General features: G+C 34.0%; 1 protein-coding gene across 1 annotated transcript in view; it reads right to left on the reverse strand.

The window, feature by feature from the left end:
- Positions 1-26510, reverse strand: part of LOC123549210 (guanylate-binding protein 1-like) — a 96111-nt gene that overhangs the window by 68350 nt on the left and 1251 nt on the right. The window contains exon 2 of the mRNA XM_053545616.1: positions 19188-19372. Within this exon, the coding sequence (XP_053401591.1) occupies positions 19188-19372 (185 nt within the window). The remainder of the gene's footprint in view (positions 1-19187; positions 19373-26510) is intronic.

A 26510-nucleotide genomic window follows, 5' to 3' on the forward strand; every position in this document is an offset into this window, starting at 1 on the left:
TACGTCAAATTGATAACAATATAACAAAAGAAATGCACATAAACCTCTGGATATAAACTTGCGTAAAATGTATGAAATTTATTTTTGTCTGTATTTAACCGAGAAAAATATGTTAGAATTAACGAGAATATGAGTTATTTTATTTAAAGAATTTGATACTCAACACAAGTGCCATCCGCCGGCTTTAGATAAAAGTATTTAACGTATGTTTAAGTCACATGGATATTACTTGCATACAGGATTAAGAAATTCTCTGTTTACTTGATTCCAGTACAACCTTAAAAATATATTCAAAAACTTCTACTTACAGTTTATAGCTGGTAGACCGGGTTTTTGTTAAATCTAGATCTATCACATGTAGAACAGTTTCCTTTACTTCACATATATGCAGCTAGAAATCTGGCCTAGAGAGCAAAATCAACCACATTTTCTGGGATTTCTTACATAACCCGGGTTAACGAGAGTTCATGTTCTGGAATACTCAACAGATTTATTGTAAACATGTATAAAATTAGATATTTGTTATAGAGTTAGTAGTGTTTTTTTTTTCTTTTTTTTAACTTTCTTTTTCAAGGTAGTAGATTTGAAATAGTTCAAAATGTCATTACGGCTGCAGATAAACTTTAGGTTTAATTAGCCCAGATTTAACTGATTACGAATTGGTGCAGAAAAGTATTTAATTATTAATTAAATATTGCATGTTACACGTACACAACGTGTATACCTGTAGGAGCTTGTGATAAAACATTCACCTGTAAAATATATAATTATTATATTATTATTTTTAATCGGCCAACGTTGGGCCAACGTTTGGCCAACGATGTTTTCTCTGTATAAGTCTTTCTCTGAAAATCTATATTGGGCCAATGCAGAGATATCTGTGAATGAAATTCAACGTTGGTTCAACGTTGGCCCAACAGCTGTATTTACAATACTTATTAATCATTGTTGGGCCAACACTGGCCCAACAACGATTATCCTTTGACGGTTTTTCGTCGTTGGCCCAATGACTTCATGTTTACAGGGACAGTGCGCCTCACGCGCCATAATCATAATGGTCCCGGTTAACCGAAACGTCAGCGCGATCTGACGTTGACGTCAGATAGCAACGTCATTATGATCGATCAGATCGATTGTCAAATTGATGGCATTGTTGATAAAAAAGAAATACAAGTAATGCTTTTAAGTTCCTGGAAAATATGTGAATAATACCAAGATAAATATGAAGCGTAGGTATATAATAAAAAGGTCAATAAATGGCTGGTTGTGCTAAAGCCCTCGGGTAATTATGACACTAGGTGTGTCATTTCAGCAAGAAAACACAAACAAGCCGTATATTTACCTTTTATTATTATATACCTTTCTATCAATAGTAATAAAAGCCTTTCAAAACAGTGAATACGACCTCCGTTGACGAATCCATAATGGCGCAGTGTGCCTCACGCGCCATAAACATAATGGCCAAGGGTAAATTTAACGTCAGCGTGTTATGACGTTGATGTTACGTCATGTAGCAACGTCATTATGGCGGGTGAAAAGGTGCTGAATCATTCTTAGATCGATTGTCAAATATTGAATGTACTGTTGATGAAAAATCAATAAAGATGATGCTTATAAGTTGTTTGGAATGTATGTAAATTGAAAACAAAACAAGACAAATATGAAGGTACATGTTTGTATACTCCATTGCTCTTGTCAAGCTTTTACATCTGTTGCGGCCCCACTTCGTTGTCTGCTGTTAACTCTTGTTAATATATCTTCTACTTTTTGCTGAGAGGTATAATAAAGAAGAATCAGTGGTTGATATGTCAAACAAGATAATCTTTATTCTTGATCAGTATGCGCATATGTACCTGCTTTTTGTCATTTCGTATTATAAGAGGTTAATACACTTACTATCATTTCTACCCGACACCTATATGATGCAATTTATTTTAATTATTGTGAACGGATTTCGTTCAAACTTCGAAACTTGTTAAATAAAAGCAATCACTGTAAAATCCGAATTAACAAAATGGCAGAACGCAAAATTCCAAGAAATATGAAAAGTCACTGAATTACAGATTAGTTTGTAGGTCCAAGTAATGAATGCTTTCTTTGTCCTCCCATGGCTCTCACAACATGCACACGCCCCATCGATAGCACGTGGTTTCTAATGACTCATTGAGAAGTATTCCTCTATTCCTGCACAAGGGCCAAAGACTCGGACAGTTTGTAAAGAATGTTAAATTTCATTGATAAGTGTAAATTTGTTTAATTATTTATTGTGATTAGATTCATTTTGTACATAAAGTCAAAATAACGTTAAATTTACTCAGTGTCTTAGTGTATGTCCGGCTTGCAACACGCCGATTGCGCAACCGCGCTCTTGGATATCGTTACAAGTATTTTAGCTAAATTATGTTTTTCACGTTCCAGAATGATTAAATGAAAATAAAAACCGATATTTTTGCTTTCAAACATTTCTTCGTACAAAAATGTTAAAATCGTGCGCGTACCAGGCACAAACCTACTGAAATATTTTATATTTTCTGTAAAGCTAATGTTGCCAAACAACGTTATGTACAGTTTAAAACTAAATTAACTAATACATTGAACCATATTCGAGAAAACGGAAAAAATGATATAGGTGTCGGGTTATAAATCATGTATACATACGGCTTGGTTATGTCTTCTTGACATAATGGCACACCAAGTGTCATAAATGCCCGAGGGTTATCTTAAGCCTAGGTATGCAAATATGGCAAAAAGCACAATTAGCCGTTTATTTACTTTTTATTTATATGCCCTTTTTATCATATGGAGTTTCAACTTCGTCTGTTTTAATATCACAGCAGCGTTGTTTGATGCCGTGTGGCGGCCGCAAAAGTCTTCCCGTACATTCAGTCAGAGCTGTTATTTTTCGATCAGTTCAGATCGTACAACACGACTTTCATATCGTGTTATTGGTACTGTTTAGTTTTTCAGTTTCAACATTTCAGCCTGGTTGGTTTCAATATTCCCACTGTCATATAGCTTAGAGTATTATATTATCACCCCTTGGATATGCTGCCTACTGTTTGAGTTTTTACTTTTACAGTATTTGTGATATGCAAGCTCCGTTACCTCAGATCCCCATTCTAAATTTCAATTTGTGCAAATCTACTCACTGTTTTCTCATTTAGTGCACATCCATTATTTTAGCTAGGGACCATACGCTGATTTTCACGGAACTGCACTCTATGCATCACTGAAGGTTCCCTGTACATCGCCGTATGAATACATATGCGGATGTTTCTAAATTATATTCTGTTACTTATAAATGTGTCGAGTTTTGCTCAACCCGGGGCTACGCGGTAGCTTGCATTTCCACTACCGCCCATGGACAGGCTCAATCAAACCAAGACTGCAACTTTTTCGTTTATGCGTGCTAGACGATTTGTAGTTTTCCACTTCTTATTTTATTAATTTACTTCAGTGCCTGAAGTCCGATTTTGAAGATGCTACTGCAAATGTTCTCACTTTTAAAAAAAAATGAAATATATTACTTGGCCTGGCCTGGTAAAAAATTGGGCTCATCGGACCAGGAAGTCAAACCAGACCAGAACAGACTTTAGGACATGCCCGTTCAAATCTCAAAAAGTACTTTGAAATGATAAAGAATATTCTTGACTATCAAAAGTAGCTTTGGTTGAAAAAATAATACGACACATTTTTTGTAACACCGCTATAGATGCCATTAGACTATAGGCTTTAATTGTATATAGTGTATTAATGAGAATGTTTTCTAATGTCTGACCTCTTAATGTCAGTATTCAGAGGTTACAAGATCACTTTAAGTTAAGGTCAACTTCGTTCATGAACGTCATTACGTTACTCCGCTCTACTGACTTCATTTATCAAGTCTGCCCTCTAAGGCGATAGGGAGAGAGCTAAACGGAGTCATGAGTTCGATCTACAGCGGGGCATATCTTGTCCGTGACAATTTATAAAGACACTAATGTCTTAAATCATTCGCCCTCCGCCTCTGAAGTTGGAGAATTTGGCAATAGGTAAGTACTGGTACAGAATCCAGGAAAACGTGTTAAGTTAACTGATTGCCATTACATGATTGAAATGCTGTTAAAGTACGGCAATAAATGTAAAGCAAACGGATTTATTTTAACGGGCGTGAGGGGGAGTTAACGTCACACCGACACAATTATGGCAACTGTGCAATGTAGAGGGCGAAATACATAAGACATGACCTTGATCTGCAAGTATTGGCATTTTAAAACAATTAAAAACAAATACAAATTAACACAGAGGCTAGTACTTTAATAAACATTGAAAATACATAATAATACAATAACTGTATTTTGAATATAAAAACTATTAGTCCACCGAGTGTTATCTAGATCAGTGCCAAATATAAATTTAGATTAATTACGTAAATCAGAGCCAAAATCCAGTTTATATTGAATTTGCAATGATCTGTCGGCCTTGCTTTGAAACTGATTCATTCTTTTACTGCTCTTGCAACAACATTAGCAACTGGTATGAAATCCCAGACTGAAATACCTAACGATTCAACTTTTCCTTTGTATGCGTCCCTTTCTTTTCTTAGTTGCTCAAGTTCTGCATTCATTTTATCTTCCCTGCCCTGTGATTCTTTCAGCATTTTTTCAATTTTCGCATTGTACGCTTCTAGAGCTCTTTTGTGTTCTTTTCGCATTTCTTTCCGTTTTTCCTTTTCCTCTTCAATTTCTTCCATTATTATCTGAATTTTATTTTCCCTCTTTGCAGTTCTCCTTGCTTCAGCATCTAACATAGTTTGAAATTGATCTTGTACCTTCGCAATGCGTTTCTCTGCCTTTGCATTTTCTTCTTTCAACATTTGATCAAACCTCTTCCTGTTTTCTTTTTCTTTCTTTTGATGGTCATAAGCCATTTTATCAATTGTCTCATAAAATTCTTCCTTCTGAGCTTCGTTTTCTGCTCGCATCATTTGAATCTCTAGTTCACTGATTTCTCTTTGTTGATCCCACTGATGCTGAATATCTGCCATCTTCTCTTCCTGTTTCTTCTTATACTCTTTACGTGCCTTTTCCATTTTCCTTTGATGCTCTTCAGCACGCTCTTTCTCTTCTTCCAGTTTACTTTCAAATAGTTTCTGCTGTTCCACTTGAGCTTCCTTGTGTTCTGTATGTATTCTGTCCAGCTCTCCTATTTATAAACAGTAAATAGATTTTACAATAGGTTCTTGATAAATCAAATACTAGTAAGAATGATAAACTGATTCGAAGCGTTATTGTTGAAATTTATTTTATGTCAACCTTCAGTTAAAATGACTTGATATAAATAACTGGACAAATATCTGAATAAATGAATATTTTTTGAAGTAATACTGGTTTTGATTCGTCAATCAACACCTGCATAAAGCGTTCTTCAATACAGTTACCGTTTGTAATTTCATACATTTCTGAACTTGAACATTCACAAATATTTAACAGCGTTTGTAATGATCAATCTGATTTAAGACGCATGCTTGTTTCTGAACAGTGTCAAGGTAAAGAACAATACAAACTTCCTATCTTACATGAATTTTAGAAATGTGTTTTTCTTCTTGGAATGAAAATAATGAAACAAGAGGGCCATGATGGCCCTATATCGCTCACCTGTTATCATTGCACCACTTGAGGACAAGAAGGTCCTCAGAAAAAATATCTAAGTCCACAAAGGACAGGAACAACAAAGAGAAGAAATTTAACCAAAAAGAAAAAAAAATCTTACAAGGTACAGATATGTCAAACTACACCTAAAAACTGGAGGTACCATCCATGTTGTACCACAGAAAAGTGGTCTCGGTTTTTCCCTACGTCCAATAATAAAAAAGTTACTAAAATAAGCTATTTATAGTAACGTAAAAGGGAAGTAATTAAAAAAACATTATTGTAAGTGAACAAAAGAAGGATCTGCCAAATAAATCTGTTGACATAAATGAAATTTCAGATCAGTATCTTCATTTGCAACGGAGATATACCTATTTTAATTTAAAATAAAGGGAGGTAATTTGACATAAAATCAGTCCATAGTTATCTACCCTGATTGGCTCAGTCCAACTAATGACAATAATGAAATTTCAAATAAGTCCTATAAGTACTTACTGATATAAATCCATTTTGATTACAATCAGGGGAGGTAATCAGATATAAAATAACTCTGGAACCTACGATTGGATCTGATTTGTCATGGAATCCAAGATTTACTGTTGTTGAAGAAATTTTGGAAGTTTGTATCAAATAAAACCATAAATGAAGTATCTATATGGCTGCAAAAGCCAAATAGCCAATTTTGGACCTTTAAGGGGCCATAACTCTGGAACCCATGATGGAATCTGGCCAGTTCAAGAAAGGAACCAAGATCTTGTGGTAATACAAGTTGTGTGCAAGTTTGGTTAAAATCAAATCATAAATGAAGCTGCTATTGTGCAGACAAGGTCAAAATAGCTCATATTGGCCCTTTCAGGGGCCATAACTCTGGAACCCATTAAGGGAACTGGCCGGTTTAAAAAAGGAACCGAGATCTTATGGTGACACAAGTTGTGTGCAAGTTTGATTAAATTCAAATCATAAATGAAGCTGCTATTGTGCAGACAATGTCAAAATAGCTAATTCTGGCCCTTTCAGGGGCCATAACTCTGGAACCCATAATGGAATTTCGCCAGTTGAAGAAAGGAACCAAGATCTTATAGTGATACAAGTTGTGTGCAAGTTTGGTTAAAATAAAATCATAAATGAAGCTGCTATTGTGCAGACAAGGTTAAAATAGCTAATTCTGGCCCTTTCAGGGGCCATAACTCTGGAACCCATACTGGAATCTGGCCAGTTCAAGAAAGGAACCAAGATCTTATGGTGATACAAGTTGTGTGCCAGTTTGGTAAAAATCAAGTATAAATAAAGCTGCTATTGTGCAGACACTGTCAAAATAGCTAATTTTGGCCCTTTCAGGTGCCATAACTCTGGAACCCATAATGGGATCTGGCCAGTTCAAGAAAGGAACCGAGATCTTATGGTGATACAAGTTGTGTGCAAGTTTGGTTAAAATAAAGTCATAAATGAAACCACTATCGTGCAGACAAGAAATTGTTGATGCACGGACGGACGGACGACGGACGAAGGGTGATCACAAAAGCTCACCTTGTCACAATGTGACAGGTGAGCTAAAAACAAATGTAACGTTTCGCTTTTGATTACAAGAAATGTGCTATCAAAGAATTTGACCATGTTTAGTATATAAATGACAAAAAAACCCACAAAAACAAGAGGGGCATGGTGGCCATGTATCGCTCACCTGAGTAGCATTGCTCAAAATAATATGATCAAGTTTTGACATAGAGCACATAGGCATACACATTAAATATTGTCAGGATAAACATTTTCTTGTAACAGTCCCTTTCGACCTAGTTAGGGCCAATTTTCATACCAAGTTTGAGGGTCCTAGGCTCAAATGCTGTATTTTTCTACTAACATGATTATGACTATTCCTTATCCTGGAAGACTTAAATAACATTTAAAACCAATCTCATTAGATGCTGCTGATATATTCGTTTACATAAAATAAAACGAGGTAATTTGTCATAAATGCAGTCAATAGTTATCTATCCTGATTGTCCGAGTCAATCTGTTAGCACAGATGACATTTCAAATCAGTATCTTCAATGGTTACTGAGATACACCCATTTTAATTTAAAGATGTTTTTCACAATTATTTCTAGCGGACAGAATTTTTTGTAACTTTGAATATTTATAGATTGATGTATGACAAGTTAAAATAAAAAATAAAAATAATAGGTACCCGTGCTTCTTTTTTCAATATTCAAAGTTTATTAAGAACACCAAATCGGTATTTTTGTCTGAAGAAACAGTACATACATGTCATAATAAAACTACTGCAAACAATTATTTATTCGAAGTTTCACTCTGATGTTACTGTTTATGCATCCGAATTAATAACACCACTATAACTATACATAAAATGTCAACATATAGATATATTAGCTCAGAAAAATTACTCTTGACAAATGTCGAAAGTATCTGAAACTGAGAAAAACACGAAGTATTTCTTAATGATATGAAAAATCGAGCGGACAGAATTTTTCCAAATTTTATAATATGTAAGCTAGAACTAAGACAAAAAAATTTAAATCAAAAAAATTATATCAACCCGTGCTTGTTTTCAAGAAAAATTAAAAAATATTCACTCCACCCACAAAAGTATTTTTTCATTACCCCACCCACCTAAAAATTATGAACTTTTTTTTCTTACAAAACAAATTGCACAATTTTATTATCAGTTCCTTAACTTATATTCTTACTCACATGCAGAATAATGCTCCTTTAAGGGTGCATGCCTCTAGGTCAAATACTTTTTTGAGATACTTGCTACACAAGCTTTCACATCCCATTTATGTATATATTTGACCACGTCAAGGGACATACATCTGTTTTTATTGAGTGAAACCTCAAATAAAAGCACTGGTGCACAGCTTCGCATGCTGAATTTAATTCTTGTTTGGTTTCATGACTCTTTGCGCATATAATTTTGAGGTACATGCGACACAAATGTTTAGACCCTTTATGTACAATTTGACTATCAAGGGCCATAACTCTGGTCTTACTACGTGAAATGCGGGATGGGGCACAAAAAGTATAACAACATTTTTAGGAAGTCACATTTGAACTTGAAGGAAATATATCTACGTTAAGATTTTCTGGAATTTTATTTGACTTGGAGTCGGCTGCATCATTACTGGACGAAATAGTTTACTTTCAAATTGGCTGTCCACAATGTATTCGATTCGAGCACTTCCTACAACTACTCCTCCAATAAAACACCATCACTTTTAAAGGTAAAACATGGATGTACGACCTATATTGTCAGTACATACGATATATTTTGCGCGAGTGCGCTGCATATCCGACACTGAATTATGCACTTTCGGCGGCGAATTCTGAACTTTACAGTGGATATCGCTTGCTGCGCGATTGAGCTGCGCACAAAATATTGTGATGAACTCCTTTAAACAAGCAAATTCGATGAATTGGTATCCCCCGCCGAAAGGGTTTGTGGTGAGGAATGGCAAAAAGATATATCCGGCAAAAAGATAAGGATGTTAATAAGAAGCAAATAATTTCATTAGTCAAAATCAATTTAACAGAAAACAAATGTTTAATTAAAGAGTACATAATAAATGTATGATACTTTGATACTGACTAAAGAATTTATTTTGAATGGGATATGCTTACTGTAATAAGCTTAGCTTTTAAAATTAAATGCAGTTAACTGAAATGTGAGCTTGAAATTTAACTGGAACGAAATGTTGTCTTTGAGTGGTTTGGCACCAGGTGTTGCTGTTTAACATGTACATTTGAACTTAAAAGAGCAGATGTCCTTGAGAGACCACAGGTAAGATATCTTGAACCTGGCTGAGGGCAATGTTTGTGCAGTCACAACTTAACATGTATTGTTAAAGGTTTGAACATTTAAAAAAAAATAAAAAAAAGGAATGGAAATACATATATATGTATATATAGAGATATATGTATATATTTATTTTTTATTTTTATATTTTCATTTAGTTAACACTAGAAACTTCTAAGGGCCATAACTCTGGTGTTACTTGGGCAATCTGTCTGAAACTTGATGGGCCCCATAACCTCACAGTGGTGAACATGTATATGAAGTTTGTTTGAAAAAAATCTAAAATAAGGAATGATTTTTTTCTTTGTTTTTTTTTTGGTGGTGGTGGGGGGGGGGGCGGTCGGGGGATAGAGGGGAGGTGTGTGATCAAGGTAAGGGGGTGACCAGGTGTGGGTACACAACTTCACATGTTTACAATAAATGTTCATGGAAAAGAATGAAAGAAATTTAATGAAATTCTACCAAATGATAAGTTTGTTATGTACAAATATGTGGATTTTTATACAATTAAAGGGCAATAACTCTTAATTTACAACTAAATCCGAATGAAATTGTGTGTACACAACCATATTATGGTGATCTAAATTCTGTTTAAGTTTCATAGTTCTGGGTCAAATATATCAAAAGTTAGATGCAGAATTGCTATATTTATAGACCCAAAATTAACACTAAAAAGTTCAAAGGGCCTAACCGGGTTTTTTTATTTGGGCAACGACGAAACTTGACGGGCCGCAAAAATTTCAAGTGGGAACATGTATATAAGTTTTAAAAAAATTTTCCCCAAACCTTTCCCAAATGGGGGCCCCGGACGGAGGAGAAGGGACGGAGGGAGGACAACCCCAAAACTTTTCCCTCGGCTTCGTGGGGGGATAAAAAAGGGGTGGAATTTTTATTTTTTAACACCCTAGCATCTACCCGACGCCCAGCCCCAACTAAAGACAAAAAAAAATTTTAAAATGAGTTTTAAAAATTTTAACCGAGATAAATCTTTTTTATTAAAATAAAAAGGGGGGTAATTACATTGGTAATGAATAGAAGTACAAGACAAGTCTATACAAAATATATTAGTAAAGATTCAATCAAAAAGTTAAACAAGAGTTATCTAATAAGGAAAGACTAAATAACGTTTCAAACCAATTTCCAATCTCATCAAAAAAACCTAAGGGTTTTGGTTTTTCATTTAGTAAAAAAATAAAGGAGGTAATTGTCTAAATTCAGTGAATTGTATCTTCACGCCAAATCCATCTTTGACATAAATGAAATTAAGATCAGTATCTCTTATTTTACGGAGATATACCCTTTTTTAATTTTAAAAAAAGGGAGGAAATTTACATAAACAGCCATAGTTATTACCCGATTGTTCAGTCCAACAATGACAATAAGGAAATTAAAATAAGTCCCATACTTACGATATAAACCTTTTCGTTTTTCATCAGGAGAGGTAATCAGATATAAAATAACTCGGGAAACCCCAAGAGGGGATCTGCCAAATTCTCATGGAATTCAAGATTTATTCTTGAAAGATTTTTGGGGAATTTTTTGTATCAAATAAACCTAAAATGAAGTTTTCATATGGCGCAAAAGCCATAATAGTAAAATTTGGCCTTTGAAAGCCATAACTACGGAACCCAGATGAAACCTGGCTTGCCAAAAAAGGAAACCCAAATCTTGTGGTGATAAAAATTTTGTGCGGGTTTGGTTAAAGAAAAACAAAAAAAGCGCTATGTGCAGACAAGGAAAAATAGCTATTTTCGGCCCTTTCGGGACCCCCAAAACATGAAAACCCTTGGGGGTTTTGCCAGTTCAAAAAGGAATGAGTCTTATGGTGATAAAAGGGTTGTGCAAGTTTTATGAAATTCAAATCATAAATGAAGCGCTTTTGTGCAGAAAAGGGTCAAAATAGCTAATTTGGCCCTTTCAGGGCCACACTCGGAACCATAAGGGAATCTGTCATTCAAGAAGGCCCCCAAGCCCCTTTGGGATCAATTTGTGTCATTTTGGGTTTTTAAAATAAAAATGAAGCTTCATTGGCAGACAAGGTCAAAATAGCTAATTTTGGCCTTTCGGGGACCAAAGCTCTAAAACCCCTAAAATCCTGGGCCACTGAAGAAAGAAACCAAGATTTTACTTTGAAAAAATTTTGTGTAAAAGTTGGGTAAAAATCAAATCTAAAAAAGCGCATTTGCAGACACTGTAAAAATAGCAAATTTTGGGCCCCTTTCGGACCCATTATTGGTCGGGCCATCAAGAAAGGAACCAAAATTTTTATGGTGATACAAGGTGGCAAGTTTGGTTAAAATAAAATCATAAATGAAACCACATCGGCAACAAAAAATTTGTTGACGCACGGACTCACGGACGGACTGACACGGCAAGGGAGAAGGTGATCACAAAACTCACAAGGGTTTTTATAAAATAGAAAATTCGCAGGTTATAAAAAAATTTAGCAACACATATCTCTAAAACAACTTTTTATAAATAACATAATTCTTTTTTCAATTTCACGCAAGAAAGACCAATATTTCATTATTTTTTACGACTTACTGAAATTATCTTTTTCCAAAGATAATTTCACCCGCCACTGTCAACCTTTATTGCGAGCGATATGCGGAAACTGACTATTTATTTAATTACAGAAGCAGTGAAATATGTTATCCAGACATGAAAACTAAAATCCAAAATATTACTCTTTAAACCTACTCAGAAAGGGGAAATTTTTAAAAATTTCATTTAAAACAAATAGATAAAAGTTTCCCCTTTTCGTCTCTTCATCATTTCTGGCTTCCAACATGATTTACTTTCGTTTTCGGCTTTTTTACCATGAACATTATCAGAACTTGCGTCCCTTTAAATTAGACAACCTTTCGCCTTCTGATGAAAGTAATCGACATGCAAATTTCTTTTTTGAATTAAGCTTTTTCCACTGATATTTTTCCTTTTTTTGGGTTTTCTTTTATATAAAAAGAAAAAAAAATTTTAAAAAAATTACAACTTAGGGGGTTTTTTGTCACACAAAATGTTTTATTTAAAAACCGGCAAATTGTATTTTTATACTCTTATTCATTGTATTTTTGTCTGTGAAATAAAACCATTCAGTATATATGATTGCTTGAATTATGTTAAATACATTTGTTACTAAACTGGCTTGAATGATACCTCATATCCATTAATGTCCTTTACATTAACCATGTAGTTCTTCTTGACAGCTTCCAGGTCCAGTTTGTACAGGGATAGCCACCTGCCACTTTGTTTTCCCCACTTCTTTTTCTCTCCACTTTCCATAATACAGTGTTTGCAATGGGGGTCCAAATTTCTCGAACAACTCAGATTTTTCGTTTTTATTTTTTCCACATTTACCCACTCCGACTAAAATAATCTTTAATTTTAAGCTTTAAATTTTTCTTTATTGCAAAACCTTTTAATAAAAAAAATTTTTTTCATGCATGTAAAAAAAGAGCTTTTAAGATTTCTCAAAAAAGATCGAAAAAAACCGGTTTTAAATAGGGGGTTCTTGAAAGCAAAAAAAGTTATAAAAGGGTACCCAAAAAACCCCAAAAGCTGAAAGCAAATTTTCTACAATTTTAAGTGTTTTGTGCCCTAACATTTTTGGGTAAGGTAACGCTGAGATCTCTAAAAAAAAATTTGGGTTTTTTTGCTGATATATTTAATCAACCCTGATACAGGTACTAAATTTTACCTTATTTCGGAAATAATGTTAATAGTAAATGACTAAAAAAAATTTAACGTACCAGTTTGTTTCTCAAATTTTTCGGCATGAGCAAGACTCAATTCAAAGTTTGCGGGGCAGGTCTGCATGTCTGGGTAACCCTCAAAATTATTGGGTAAATGGGGATTGAATCTGTTCTATCTTTTTTAAAAAAATTTTTGCAAGCTCGACCCTTTTCTCTTTTTCGATATTGCCAAAACCAGATTGCTCATCAACATCTGGAACCCCCCTTTTTCGTACGCTTCACGAATTTTCCCCCAAATGAAAAAAACATTTAAATGGATAAAACAATTTGAGAATTTTACTAACAAATTCGAGCTTTATTTTTTATTTAACTTTTTGGTTTATTTCAATCTCCTTTTTAAATTTGGAAAAAATTTTAACAATGAAAAAACGCAAAAAAAGACAATAAATAAACAAGTTTGTAAAGGCTTCATTATTTTTTTTTAAAAAAATTTCCGTCAGTTTTTGTCTGACGTTTAAGCACCCCGTCAGTTTGGGAAATTTTTATTTTCTACAGAAGATTTTGGAAGAAATAAAAAGAATAACTTGTCTGAAAAAAATTTTTACACAAAAAGACTAAAAAGCACAATTAAAAATAAAAAACCATCCTTTGAAATTTTTCTGAATCTTCGATATTTTTTTAAAAATTGCGAATCAAAAATTTTTTGGAAACAACAAGACACGGTTTTTACAAAACGCAACTTTCTGCAAATTTTAGATAAATGTATTTACTTCTCCCCTTTCCGCTTTACTGCTAATCAGAACTTTTGGGGCAGGTGTCACATCCTTAGAAAGGTTCTTCTCTTCGATAAGGACTCGGAAAATTTTTTCAAAAGGTACGACTCTATTCTTGCATAGTTTTTTTATCGCCGGGTCTGCGAAAACAAACACTGCGGTAGGGAAACTTTTTCGATGCTTCCCGGGCCCTTTGTACTTTATTATAAACTTCATTTCCGGGTTTTAAGTTGCGGCTGTTTTCCGGTTTTCATGGGGTTTTAATCTTTTTTCCATCTTTACAAGAACTGGGTTGAAATCACGTAGCTGGGACAAACTTTGGTAGGAAAAGCCCCAAAACTCTTATTTAATACCCCTTGGATTACGAATGGGAATCTTTGACATTTTGTTATAAATCAATCGTTTCATGTGGGAAAAATCCTACGACCCTTGTAAAAATAATTTTTTTAAACAGTGAAAAGTGACGGATAGATTTTGGTGATAAAACAAAAAAGTAACCCCATAAATAATAGTAGGATAAACACGGTTTTTTTTTTTATTAACATCTGCAAAACCCCCCCGGGGTTCGGTCTCGGCAAACAAACCCCCAAAGGCTTCGCAACGTTAATACACAAAAAAAAACGTGATCCGTTTTTTTGCAAAAAACATTTCACACGACTAAATGTATTGTTTTTATACGCGTTTCTTTACGATTTCCGACATTTTTTTAATTACCATCTGGTTGTTTGGAAACGGGTTAAAAAGTTTTAAAACCGTATCAAGTGCCCAGACATAAACAAAACCATAAAAATACACCTGAAGTTTTTAAAAGAATTTTTTTTAATCTCTTGTTTTTACAACTGAAATTACTAATAATTTTTCAGTAAATTAACAATTTGGGAACAGAGACAATTTCAAGAAGAATAACTTTTAAAAAGAGTTAAATCGATTTTCTCCCGTTTTAAAACATGGGCGGATCCAGAAAAAAAAAAGTTTTTATCAAAATGTTCAATAAAAAAAATATATGGATTCAGATTTTAAAAATTTTTTCCACATATATATATAACTTGAATATTTTTAAAATAAATACTTTCCTTTTTTAATTACATTTGACTTTTTCTTTTAAATCCGTCAAACCGTCAAATCATAATTTCAAAAAAATAAAAAAATTACCAAAAATTTTACGATAAATTTCGGAAAATTTTGGACAAACGTTTTAAAACTCATTTTTTTCTAAAAAAAATAAGTATAAAAAAAAAGTAATCAAAAGAACTTAACAAAAATTTTTTTCTTTATTCAACCGGAAACGTTTTTCTTTTGTTAGAAATTCCTGATTTGCAAAAAAAATTTGTTATGAAAAATACTTTTAAAAAAAATTAAAAGCCGGAATTTGCAAATTACACTATTTAAAAAAAACGCGTCTATCAAACATATAAAGAAAACTTGAATAAGACGACAAGAGAAACTTTTTTATTTTTTTTTTTTACCCTGTTTTAAAAACCCCGTCAAAGCAGATATTTTTATTTTACTGAAACAATCCCTCTTTACTTGCAAATTGTATCAGGGTCTTTTTGCTGTGATTTTCCCCGACCTTTCCCCGCAAAGAAAAAACGAAAAATTGTGAGAAATTTTTGGCGTAACATTTGAAAATAGAGTTTTTTTTTCGAACTCCAATGTATTTTCGGACGGAAATGAAAAGGTTTATGAAAATTTTTTAAATACGTGTAGGGTTTGAAAAGCTTAAGAGAACAACAAAGTTTTGATTAGATATAATTGGGAAAAACAGAAACAGCCCTAAAATAAAAAATTTTGTAAACAGGAAAGGATCCAAACGGAAGGAAGAAACATTTTCAGAAATATTCGATGGCAAAAATACAATACAGTCCGTACCCGACCCAAAACCTAAACCGGCCTCTATTTAAAAGTAAACAAAAACGGTGAACCATTTAAACAGTGTCGGAAACATCGTTATTTTCCCCGCACAAATTAAACAAGACCTTTGTGTGGATTTTCACCAAAACTATCATGGTTCAAAATTCAATGCGAGGAAAAGAATCTTTTTAAAAGGGTACGTTAGCTTTTTAATAGTGTCCTGGTTGAAGGGAGACCCGTTATGAGAAGCAAAATTTCCAACAAAGCTGCTACGGTAAAAATCCGTTACTGGCCGCGTACCCTGTTAAATGAAGAATAATTTCTGACAAAAAAGAGCGTCCGTAAGAACCACTGACATTTGAAATTGTCCTAGAAGCAGGAAAATATTACCCAAAAAGTTAAAAACAAAGAGTTTTTAAGTCCAAAGGGGGCAAATTTTACAAAAAAGCAAATCAGAGTTATAGGGCTTGAGCTAAACAGTTTTATAACCCGAAGGCACAAGGAAGTTCATTCAATACTGATTAGTTTTTGGAGATAGTAAATTGCATGTAAACTTTAAACCCAAAATTTTTTTAATCCAAAAGGGGCATAAATTTTCCAAAAAAACAGTAGAAAAATGGGGGGTTGACCCAGTGAGGGTTTGGGAATTGATAAAAAAATAAAAAAAAAAATTTCAAATCTATATGCCTTTAAGTAAAAGCTGATGTATTTCCCAAAACTTAAACCCGATTTTTCAAAGTCCAAAGGGGGATAATTGGCAAAATGAATGTCGAGTTTGGGGGCTGATGCATCAACTATTTTAACCCTAAGACACTGTGAAGTTTCAATTCAAATCTGCATTTGCTTTGGAGATAGTAAATTTCAATAAAACTTTTTAAACCCGATTTCTAAGTCCAAAAGGGGGGATAATAGCCAAAAAAAAAATGTCAGAGTTATGGACTTGACCCAGTGAGGTTGGAATTTCTAAAAAAGAAAGATTTGGGTTTTAAATCAAATCCTTTTGGAATAGCTGTATGACTTGCATGCAACCTTAACCGGGATTTCAAGCCAAAAGGGAAATTTGGCTAAAAAGCAGGCGAGTTATGGGACTTGAGCTACAACTTTTTAAACCCGAAAAAGAAATTTAAATTTTAATTAATATCTGCATTATTTTGGAAATAGTTTTCCCCCTAAAACTTTAACCGGATTTTCTAAGTCCAAAGGGGGGAAATTTGCCAAAATACATGCAAGTTTTGGGGCTTGACCCATGAGGTTGGGAATTTTTCTAGCAAAAGAAAAATAAGTTTCAAATCTATAACCTTTTAAATAATAACGAGTACTTGCACGCAAAACTTTTAAACCAAAATTTTTTAAGCCCCAAAAGGGGGCATAAATTTTGGGCCCAAAAAAAGGTAAAGGGCGGGACTGGGGCAAACAACAGGTTATAACCCCGAAGACACATGTGAAGTTTTAATTCAATATTTTTCATTGTTTTGGGGATGTAACGCGGAAACTTTAACCCCAAATTTTCAGTCCAAAAAGGGCCAAAAAAACCCAAAAAACATGTCAGAGTTATGGGAAATTTACCCAGTTTGGGTTGGAATTTTACCAGAAAAAAATAAATTTTTAAAGCAAATCCTTTAAAAAGAAGCTGTATGTTTAAATTTCATGCAAAAAATTAACCCAAAGGTTTGACGCCGACGCCCACGCCCGGGCGAAAACATATTTTTCTGCATTCTGCTTTTAATCGTTTCCGGGGTGTTTTAAAAAAGGGGGGGAAGTGGTTAACGTAAAGATCTCATGCTCATCCCCTACGAAAAACATCTTTTTTGTTAAAATTTTTGGGGTACGTTTATGCTACGCCAGCAGGCCGGGACCAATCAACCCTCGGGGTCGCGATGTTAACAAAAAAAAAACATGCGTTTCCCTTTTATTTCACACTAGGTAAGACAAAACAATTCAGCTTTTAAATAATACTGACGAGCCCCGAGCCACAAAGAAATAGCGTATTTTGCTGAATGAAATAGTTATGGCTTATTTCTTAGAAAATAACCTTTATAAATATAAAAGGGGGAGAACAGTATGACTGGGATGCAGTATTCGGCCCCGAGTGGATTTTTCCAATCGGATTTTTACAGGGGCACAAACGCCGAGTTGACCCACTTTTCAAAATCCCAGAGCCAACAAATCCCCAAACAGTACTGTTTAAGACCCTTTTTTTTTAAAAACCTTTAAACCATTTTTATTCTGTTGTTCTTGAACGAAATCTTCAATGTTTTCGAATTAATGGAATTATGAAGTTTTTTTGGCCTATTTTTAGAAAAAGGTCGGCATGAAAAAGAAAAAGCCGGCAGCATACAATACGGAATTAAAAGGACAATCGGAATTTTTTTTCTGTTTGTTCAAAAATTTAATTGGAAATACTGCCGATTTTTACAGAATTTTAAAAAGGGATATAAAATAAAATTAAAAAATAACGCTTTGCGACAATAGTTTGTAAGATGCAAATACTGTCAGGAAAAAAGCCCAAATTGTTTACAGGGGTTTTCAAAAAAGGCAGAGAAAAAAATGCAATATTTAAAAATTTGAACCGGCCAAAAAAACTTATGTCTACATACCTTCTCCACATCCCCAGACCTCTGTACCAAAAGCAACAGGCCGTGTTTGGTTTCTTAGGATGTTCTCTGCAAAAAATACCCCTTTTTTGGTTTAGCTGATTTTGTTTCCCAAGGAAATCCTGAAAAATAAGTTTCTGATAATCATTAGTAATATATTTAGGTAAAGTATTTAATACTTCTTATAACGGAAATACTTTAAAACTGCTTTCACTTTTTACTTTAAAATGAATGACTTTGGGAACTCAAGCATTCACAAATGTTCACAACTAAGCCTATTCATGAAAAATGTTCAAAATTCAGAGTAATTTCCCGATGCGACAAAGAACGTTTGCTCTGGTACCCGGCACTATACTGACAGGAACCAAGATCATTATCTTAGATAGTTATCATATGACTGTTTGCACCAGGTTTTAGACACGTTCCAAACATTCGAACACTACGTTCTTCCTTACTAATGAATGTGTGCAGAATATTCGGGGTAAGCAAAGGAATATGACCATAGTCTATGGAGCCAATTGTATTATGATACAACTTGTTTACATTTGAATACAATATTTCAGTATTTACATAATTGCAATGAATACAAAACAAAAGGAATGACGAAATGAGCAAGAGCCTAATAGTCAAGCATTTTAAAATTTAAAGGCCTTAAAAAACCGGAAATGTTAGTACAACCTTGCTATCTATCTAATAAATATTATTTTCATTGTTTGACCTGTATCTGCTTTTATTGTTTGCGCAACATTTTTCTAACAAAATAATATATTTTACTCGTCAACAAGCACGTGACAGAACAATAATGGTCTAACTGTTACCACATAACGCTAACGCACCTGAGTTTGAACCAGCCAACCGATTCAAAAGGTAAGATTTTCCAGTACGGTACAGCCCCGCTATCGCTACCACAACCAAGGGTGCATCTATCTGTTCTATCTGCTTCAATGGTTCCTGCTCAACTTGCAGTTTTCCATCCTCCGAAGTACTTATCAGACATACTGGCTCTTGAAATATCGGTAATCTGTAATAAGAACGCTAACTTGGCTTTGATATCAAATTATACTGTTTTTATTCTGATTTATAGTTCTGGAGTAATTAAAGTGTTTTTTTAAAAGATATTTTTATAAATTCATTATGTAGAATTCGGCTTACAACCACGAAAAACGCGCATACGCGGACACTCGCGAGCATTTTTACGCAAATGCATGTAATGCACAAATACGATAATCGCGTATACGAAAGACCCGTGGTGACATTTCAACTTCATTATTTCACGACTTCTGCTTCCTGATTTCACGATTTCCACTTCATGAATTCACAATTTCACGATTTCCACTTCCTGAATTCACGATTTCACGAATTCACGATTTCACGAAAAAACTTCACGATTTCTTGATTTCACGATTTCATGATTTCACGATTTCTTGATTTCACGATTTCCACTTCATGAATTCACGATTTCACGATTTCTGCTTCCTGAATTCACGATTTCCACTTCTTGAATTCACGATTTCACGATTTCCACTTCATGAATTCACGATTTCACGAAAAAACTTCACGATTTCTTGATTTCACGATTTCCACTTCATGAATTCACGATTTCTGCTCCCTGAATTCACGATTTCCACTTCACGATTTCACAATTTCACGATTTCCACTTCATGAATTCACGATTTCCACTTCACCAATTCTCGATTTCACAATTTACACTTCATGAATTCACGATTTCACGATTTCCACTTCACGAATTCACGATTTCCACTTCACGAATTCACGATTTCACGATTTCCACTTCACGAATTCGAATTCACGATTTCCACTTCACGAATTCACGATTTCACAATTTCAACTTCATGAATTCACGATTTCCACTTCACGAATTCTCGATTTCACAATTCCCACTTCATGAATTCACGATTTCCACTTCACGAATTCACGATTTCCACTTCACGAATTCACGATTTCACAATTTCCACTTCATGAATTCACGATTTCCACTTCACGAATTCACGATTTCCACTTCACGAATTCACGATATCACCTTCATGAATTCACGATTTCACCATTGTGAAATCGTGAATTCGTGAAGTGGAAATCGTGAATTCATGAAGTGGAAATTGTGAAATCGAGAATTCGTGAAGTGGAAATCGTGAATTCATGAAGTGGAAATCGTGAAATCGTGAATTCATGAAGTGGAAATCGTGAAATCAGGAAGCAGAAATCGTGAAATAATGAAGTTGAAATGTCACCACGGGTCTTTCGTACGTAATAGTGGATAGATGTAAAATTCTTTGTGTCTTTTTGTGTTTGCAAATGTTTCTTTTAAGATCTACCATTCGTATTATGCACTCACTCGGGCGTAAGCGTCATTACTTAGTTAACGTTTTGCGTGTAAGATCATATTCAGTAAACACTGCATATATTGCATTGACACCTGCAACAAGGCTATTCTAACACGATCAGCAAATAACCTACATAATATTATATGTAAAGCAAAATCTATCTCGGGTTATTCTGCAAGAAACCACTCGCGTGCAATGACGTCATCCGATACAGGTGCGTAGCACGCTCGTAAAAAGTAGTTACCATTTTTCTAACACTGTTGATACTAGTATGTCGTGTTAGAATCGAAATAATAAGTTCCCAAGTGTGATTTATTGTAGAATAACCCGAGTTTTTCGTTCTTATGCGAAACAATATACCACGAAGGCCATATTTTTACGCATAATAACTCAAAACTCGGGTTATTCTACGATAAACCACGTTTGGGAACTTATCATTTCTTGAATAACCATCATATTAAACTTTCAGTTTTTCCAATAATCGGTTTTATCGTTTTTTGACACATTAAATAAAGAAATAATTCGATGTATTCGTTAGAGCCCTTAAACGCGCTCGCGATAGTTTTTTTTCGGACGGGTCGATATTTACCCAAACACCGTGCCAATTCGGTTGTGTTTCTAGGCAAACATACACTAAATAGCCGGAGCATCTATGAAAAAAATGGTAGTCGCATAATGGCGGGTTCAAATAGTTCTCAGTTTTTTTCGGCGACGCCGTCTAAATTCGTTTTCGTTTCCTATGCCACGTGACTTCAGTTTGCAAATCAAACTACTTGATAACGCATTATAGATAATTTATCAAAATGGAAGATTTATGCAACACTCTGCCTGATTGGACGAGAGTGTCAATTTCTTTCACTCTGTTGATTGTGCTACGCTGAGTGAAATGTAGACAAAGCGTTTATCCTAAACGACGCTGTTCACAGTTTTAAAGCTAACTTTGGCTCAGTATTTAGCAAGAATATTGATATATCTCAAAATGATAAGTAAGTTTAATAAATATGATAAAAACCTGTTCAAATACCAACATATATCAAATTAAAGAAAGAGCTGAATACGGTCTGCGTATCACATGAATAAGGGTGTGATAAGAGTCGTTTATGTAGAGAAGTGCTTTTTAAAAGATTTTCCTTGTTACAATTGTCGTCTGTGTATGAAAAGGTTTCTTGCTTTTGTGACTTATTCAGATTGCATATTAAAATGAGTACTTGTTTGCTTTGATATATTTGTTATAAATTATTTAACTGATTTATTATATATGAATATTTTCTTTAGTATGGTATGCAAATACTGAACTCAGTTGAAATCTGTTTTATTATATATATGCTATATAATGACTGAATCTCATTACACTGAAATGAAGGTACGCTGCATACAGTATATCTATGTGATATAACTACGGTCAAACTTTGCTTATGAAACAGAAATATTGAAATAATTACAATTGTATGTTTTGCTTGACCTTCACTTTTTTATAGGTGTGACGTCATTGTCCAAAGATTCATGAATAGCGGATATGCTATTTGTTAAAGCGGGATCAGTTGGCCTATTTTAGAAATAAATAAAGGTAATAAATAAAAAAATCCTTTAATTGATTTTTTCTCATGTATTCTAATCAAACTTGATTTGTAGCATCTTTATTAGGCCCGCAGCCAACTTTGTTCAGCTGGGACATTTGACCCCTTTTAGGGGCTGCTAGAGCTAAAACTAGAAATGCCTTTATACAGCGTCTCATGAACAGCTTGGTGGATCTTTGTCATACTTGGTCTGGAGCATCATTATAAGGTCCTCTTCCAAATTTATTTATATAGGAACTTGGGCCCTATTAGAGAACACTATAGCTTAAAGCAGATATGCCTTTCTTCGCATTAACCACTAAAATGTAATGGATTTTTATTAAACTCGATGTGTAACAATATCGTAAGGTCTCCTGCTATTTTGTTACAAATGGGGATAGGGACCAATTTAGCTAAAAATATAAACACGTTTAATGACCTCTTCTCATGAACCGCTTCATGAATCTTCATCAAACTACTGCTGTAATTATTCGTCTAAGGATAAACGAAACAAAATTGCAACCCTACGAAACCTGTGCGAAAAATTAAAAGAGAACCATTTAAATTATTAAAGTGCGGTGTTTAGTTTTGCAATTTGAAAAATGTTAGATGAAAGATGAATGTTAAATGAAAAATTCATAAACTTCTTTCCTTATTACAATTCGCCGACCATCATTTTTAAAGATATTTCTTGTTTTGCTGTAAGAAGGATTCTTCCTTGAAATCATTGCTATATATTGGTTGAAATCATATTGCATGCCTATACTTGACATACTGGTAGCATTTGCATGTTGAGAAAAGACTCCAAACTGATTTCACATGTGAAATTTATTCATACACCCCTACCCTTAATTGTGATTGTCATTTCAGTGTAAAAATAACGGTGTGTCCGTTTGACCAGAAATATTTTTCTTGCATCAAACATGACCCCTACTTTTCTTTGGATATTTTTACAGTATAAATGTTTCTCTACAAGAAAATGTAAGTTAAAGAAATTTAAAATGGGTCTAAGCGTGTATTGCAGCATTGTGAAAACTTGTCATTTTATATAGAATATATAGTGGTGGCTATTTAGTGTGTTATAACCTCTAATCAATATAGCTCACTACAGAGTTGGAGCGGTCTACTGCGCATGCCCGGAAGTGATTATCTAATGTCGCGTACGGCACAAATGCGCAAATTACTGCATTTAGTGTATAATATGTATGATATACTGACTAGAGGTTAGTGTTAGTATCACCATGGTTAAAAATATATATACATTTAAAGTACTTTTAGTTCAAATTGATTCAATCCGGCATATACTGGTGTCTGTAATTCTTATGTATTACGTTCCACCCGCTGTTCTTATATTAAAACACTGGCACTAGAATCGCAAATTTAGCTTTGAGTGGCATATTTTCATAAATATATGCCTTATTTTTCAATTTAAAAGAAATATCAAAGAAATGGTGCCTTCTAGTATATTACGTCCCATCCTCTGTTCTTATAGTAAAACATGGCAATGAACGCAATCTGACATGTTAAATTTAATTAATGTACAACGCCATTAAATATATAGACGCTTCATTAAAATGATCAGTTACAGTTTCAGTTTCAGTAAATGGTAACAAACATAATCACAATGCTTTATTTTTAAAATGAAGTACATCCTGATGCTTAGCAATTAACATCATACTCATAAACTTAAATAGCATATGACTGAAAAATGTATATTTGTCATTTGGTCATATCGGTCGACTAGTTACAATTTTGTCGAAAAAGTATGTTTCATGATTACATATTTTGCATTAGATTAGTATCAGTCGTTAGAGTCTTATAGCCACAAAATCCTCTTAATTAAATAGCACTTTTTGATAAAAAAAATCTCTTTATCTGTGAGCACTGACTCTATTTGGATTAACCTAAGAGAGAAAAAAGGTTATCTGAGAAAGTGTCAGTGTCAGTATGAAGAAAGAATATAAACTACTTGATCTCAACAAACTCTGTAAATCTAATTGTGCATGTAAGTTCGAGAATCCACAAGGATCAATTCTATTCCATATCTTGTTTTTTCGTATTCGTTTCGTCAGATCTTTTCACCTGTAGCAATCGCTTGGAATGCAGATTTTTATACAAATACACTGTAATTACCCGTGCACGTATAAATGTACGCGTGTGCGTCAACTTGTGCATGCACCTACATACTAACGCGTACTCGTAACGAAAATATTCACGTGGACCTGCACATTTAAATGAGCGCGCACATTCTGTCCGGACTTAGATATACACGTGCATCTATATATTTTAAGTGTACGTGTAAATATATACGTGGACGTATAATTTTACGCTTGCACGTGTATAGTGGACGCAACTTGACCCCGATGGTTGACCTTTGCATTATAATATGTAATGAGGCACAACCTGTTATTGAAAAGGAGTGTACGTAAAACACGAGCTGCACGAGAAAAAGGAAATATAAGTTTGTTTAAGAAATAATAAATATGTGCTTATATTTTATCAGTTAATAAGATATGGGCAGGAGTTCGGATGCATAATAATTAAATCACGAGTGCGTAGCACGAGTGATTTAATATTCGCATCCGAACGACTGCCCATATTTTATTAACTGATAAAATTATTGGAACATATTTATTATTTTGATTCTAACCACGCAAATTCTTCACATTTTACAGCACTACATTTTAGCGCGATATGTCATTCGGCTAATTATAAAAACCTCCCCACGAATGGAAAGCGTTGCATAAAACGGAATTTTCCGATATTCAGCAAATGTTTTAGTGCTGCGGATCGTGTTAGAATTAAATATAAATTAATGTATTGAAAACTTTTAACTGATCAAATGTAAGTATATATACTTTGATACTGCAGTGTATACAAACTTATTCCATATAAATATACACGACAAGGCACTAGACAACTTTTGGGGACAGGTACCCAAAAAGGGGAAGGTTTTAGCAACATGTATGTTTCTTCTTTTCATACTTATTAATACTGTTTTCAATCATTTTTAACACTTGCTTTCTATAATGAAATAAATGGTATGAATAATCAGCCTAAGGTCAACCATCGCGGTCAAGCTGCGACTACTTAGACTAGCCACTAGACTGATAATAATATATTTCTACATTTTTCCTTTTTTGACGAAATTAATTTCATAGAGACAAAAGCCAGTCTATTTTAGAGACTTTCGCAGAGGAATGATGTTGAAATTATGATACTGGACATAGAATATAGACTGGCTCAGTTCACTACATTTAATCATAAAAATGTAAAAAAGATATATCATAGTCTAGGAGCTAGTCTAGCGACTACTTTACAGCTCGTTTAAATGGGTCAACCGTGTTGTAGCACTTATACAATAGACTGGTCTGGTTTATAGGTTGGTAAGGGCTATGGATATGTATTGTATTTTGCCATCGAAATATTTCTTTAAAGTGCTCCTTCCCCTTCCGTTTGGATCCGTCAATGTTTACAAACATGTTTGTTTATTTTATGGGCTGTATTGTCCGTAAGCATTGACCTGGCACTCAATAATCTTCGCCAATATTTTCGGGCGTTATCGTTATTTTACGCGATGTTTGTGCCCTGAAAGTATCTAGATTTATCAAAATAATCACTTTATACCGTGTTCACACTAGCAGAACGGTTTTATTTTTATTAGGCACTAATTGGCTATAATTGGTATTTGACATTCAAAACCCATCAAAATATAATCTAGTTTGCGTCCACACTAGGCAAAGAAATGTGGTTTAAATATATACATGCAATGTTGGAAGTTAACAATCTTGCAGTAAGCAAAAAAGGTTACAAAGAATTGAGGCTAACAGAAACAAGAAGGGGTCATCAATATTTAAACTTCTGTGTTCATCTAAGAATTTCTGTTCATTCCATCTATTGTCCATTTTGAGCGCCAGCATGACTCCATATCGCAATTTAATGTTTTTGTTTCAACAACAGTCCAATTAATTTTGCCAGCCACAGCATCAATTGTTTGATACAAAAGAGAAACACATGGTATCCTTCCTCCAAAAGGTAAGATCTGTGGATTTGGGATTGTAAAACCAGTTATAACCCACATTTGCGTTCACATTTGTAAAATAATGTAGCATTACTTTTTAATGTAGTATTAAAACCACCTCCCGAGGTAGTTTTAATGCTACATTACAGAAACCACTTGACCTTTACAAAATTCACGTTTTACACCACATATAGTGTGGACGCAAACTAGTTTAAAAAATAAACCCAAGTTAATGTAGGA

Source organism: Mercenaria mercenaria, chromosome 6 (genome assembly GCF_021730395.1).
Source record: "Mercenaria mercenaria strain notata chromosome 6, MADL_Memer_1, whole genome shotgun sequence".
In the NCBI taxonomy this organism is placed as follows: Eukaryota; Metazoa; Mollusca; class Bivalvia; order Venerida; family Veneridae; genus Mercenaria; species Mercenaria mercenaria.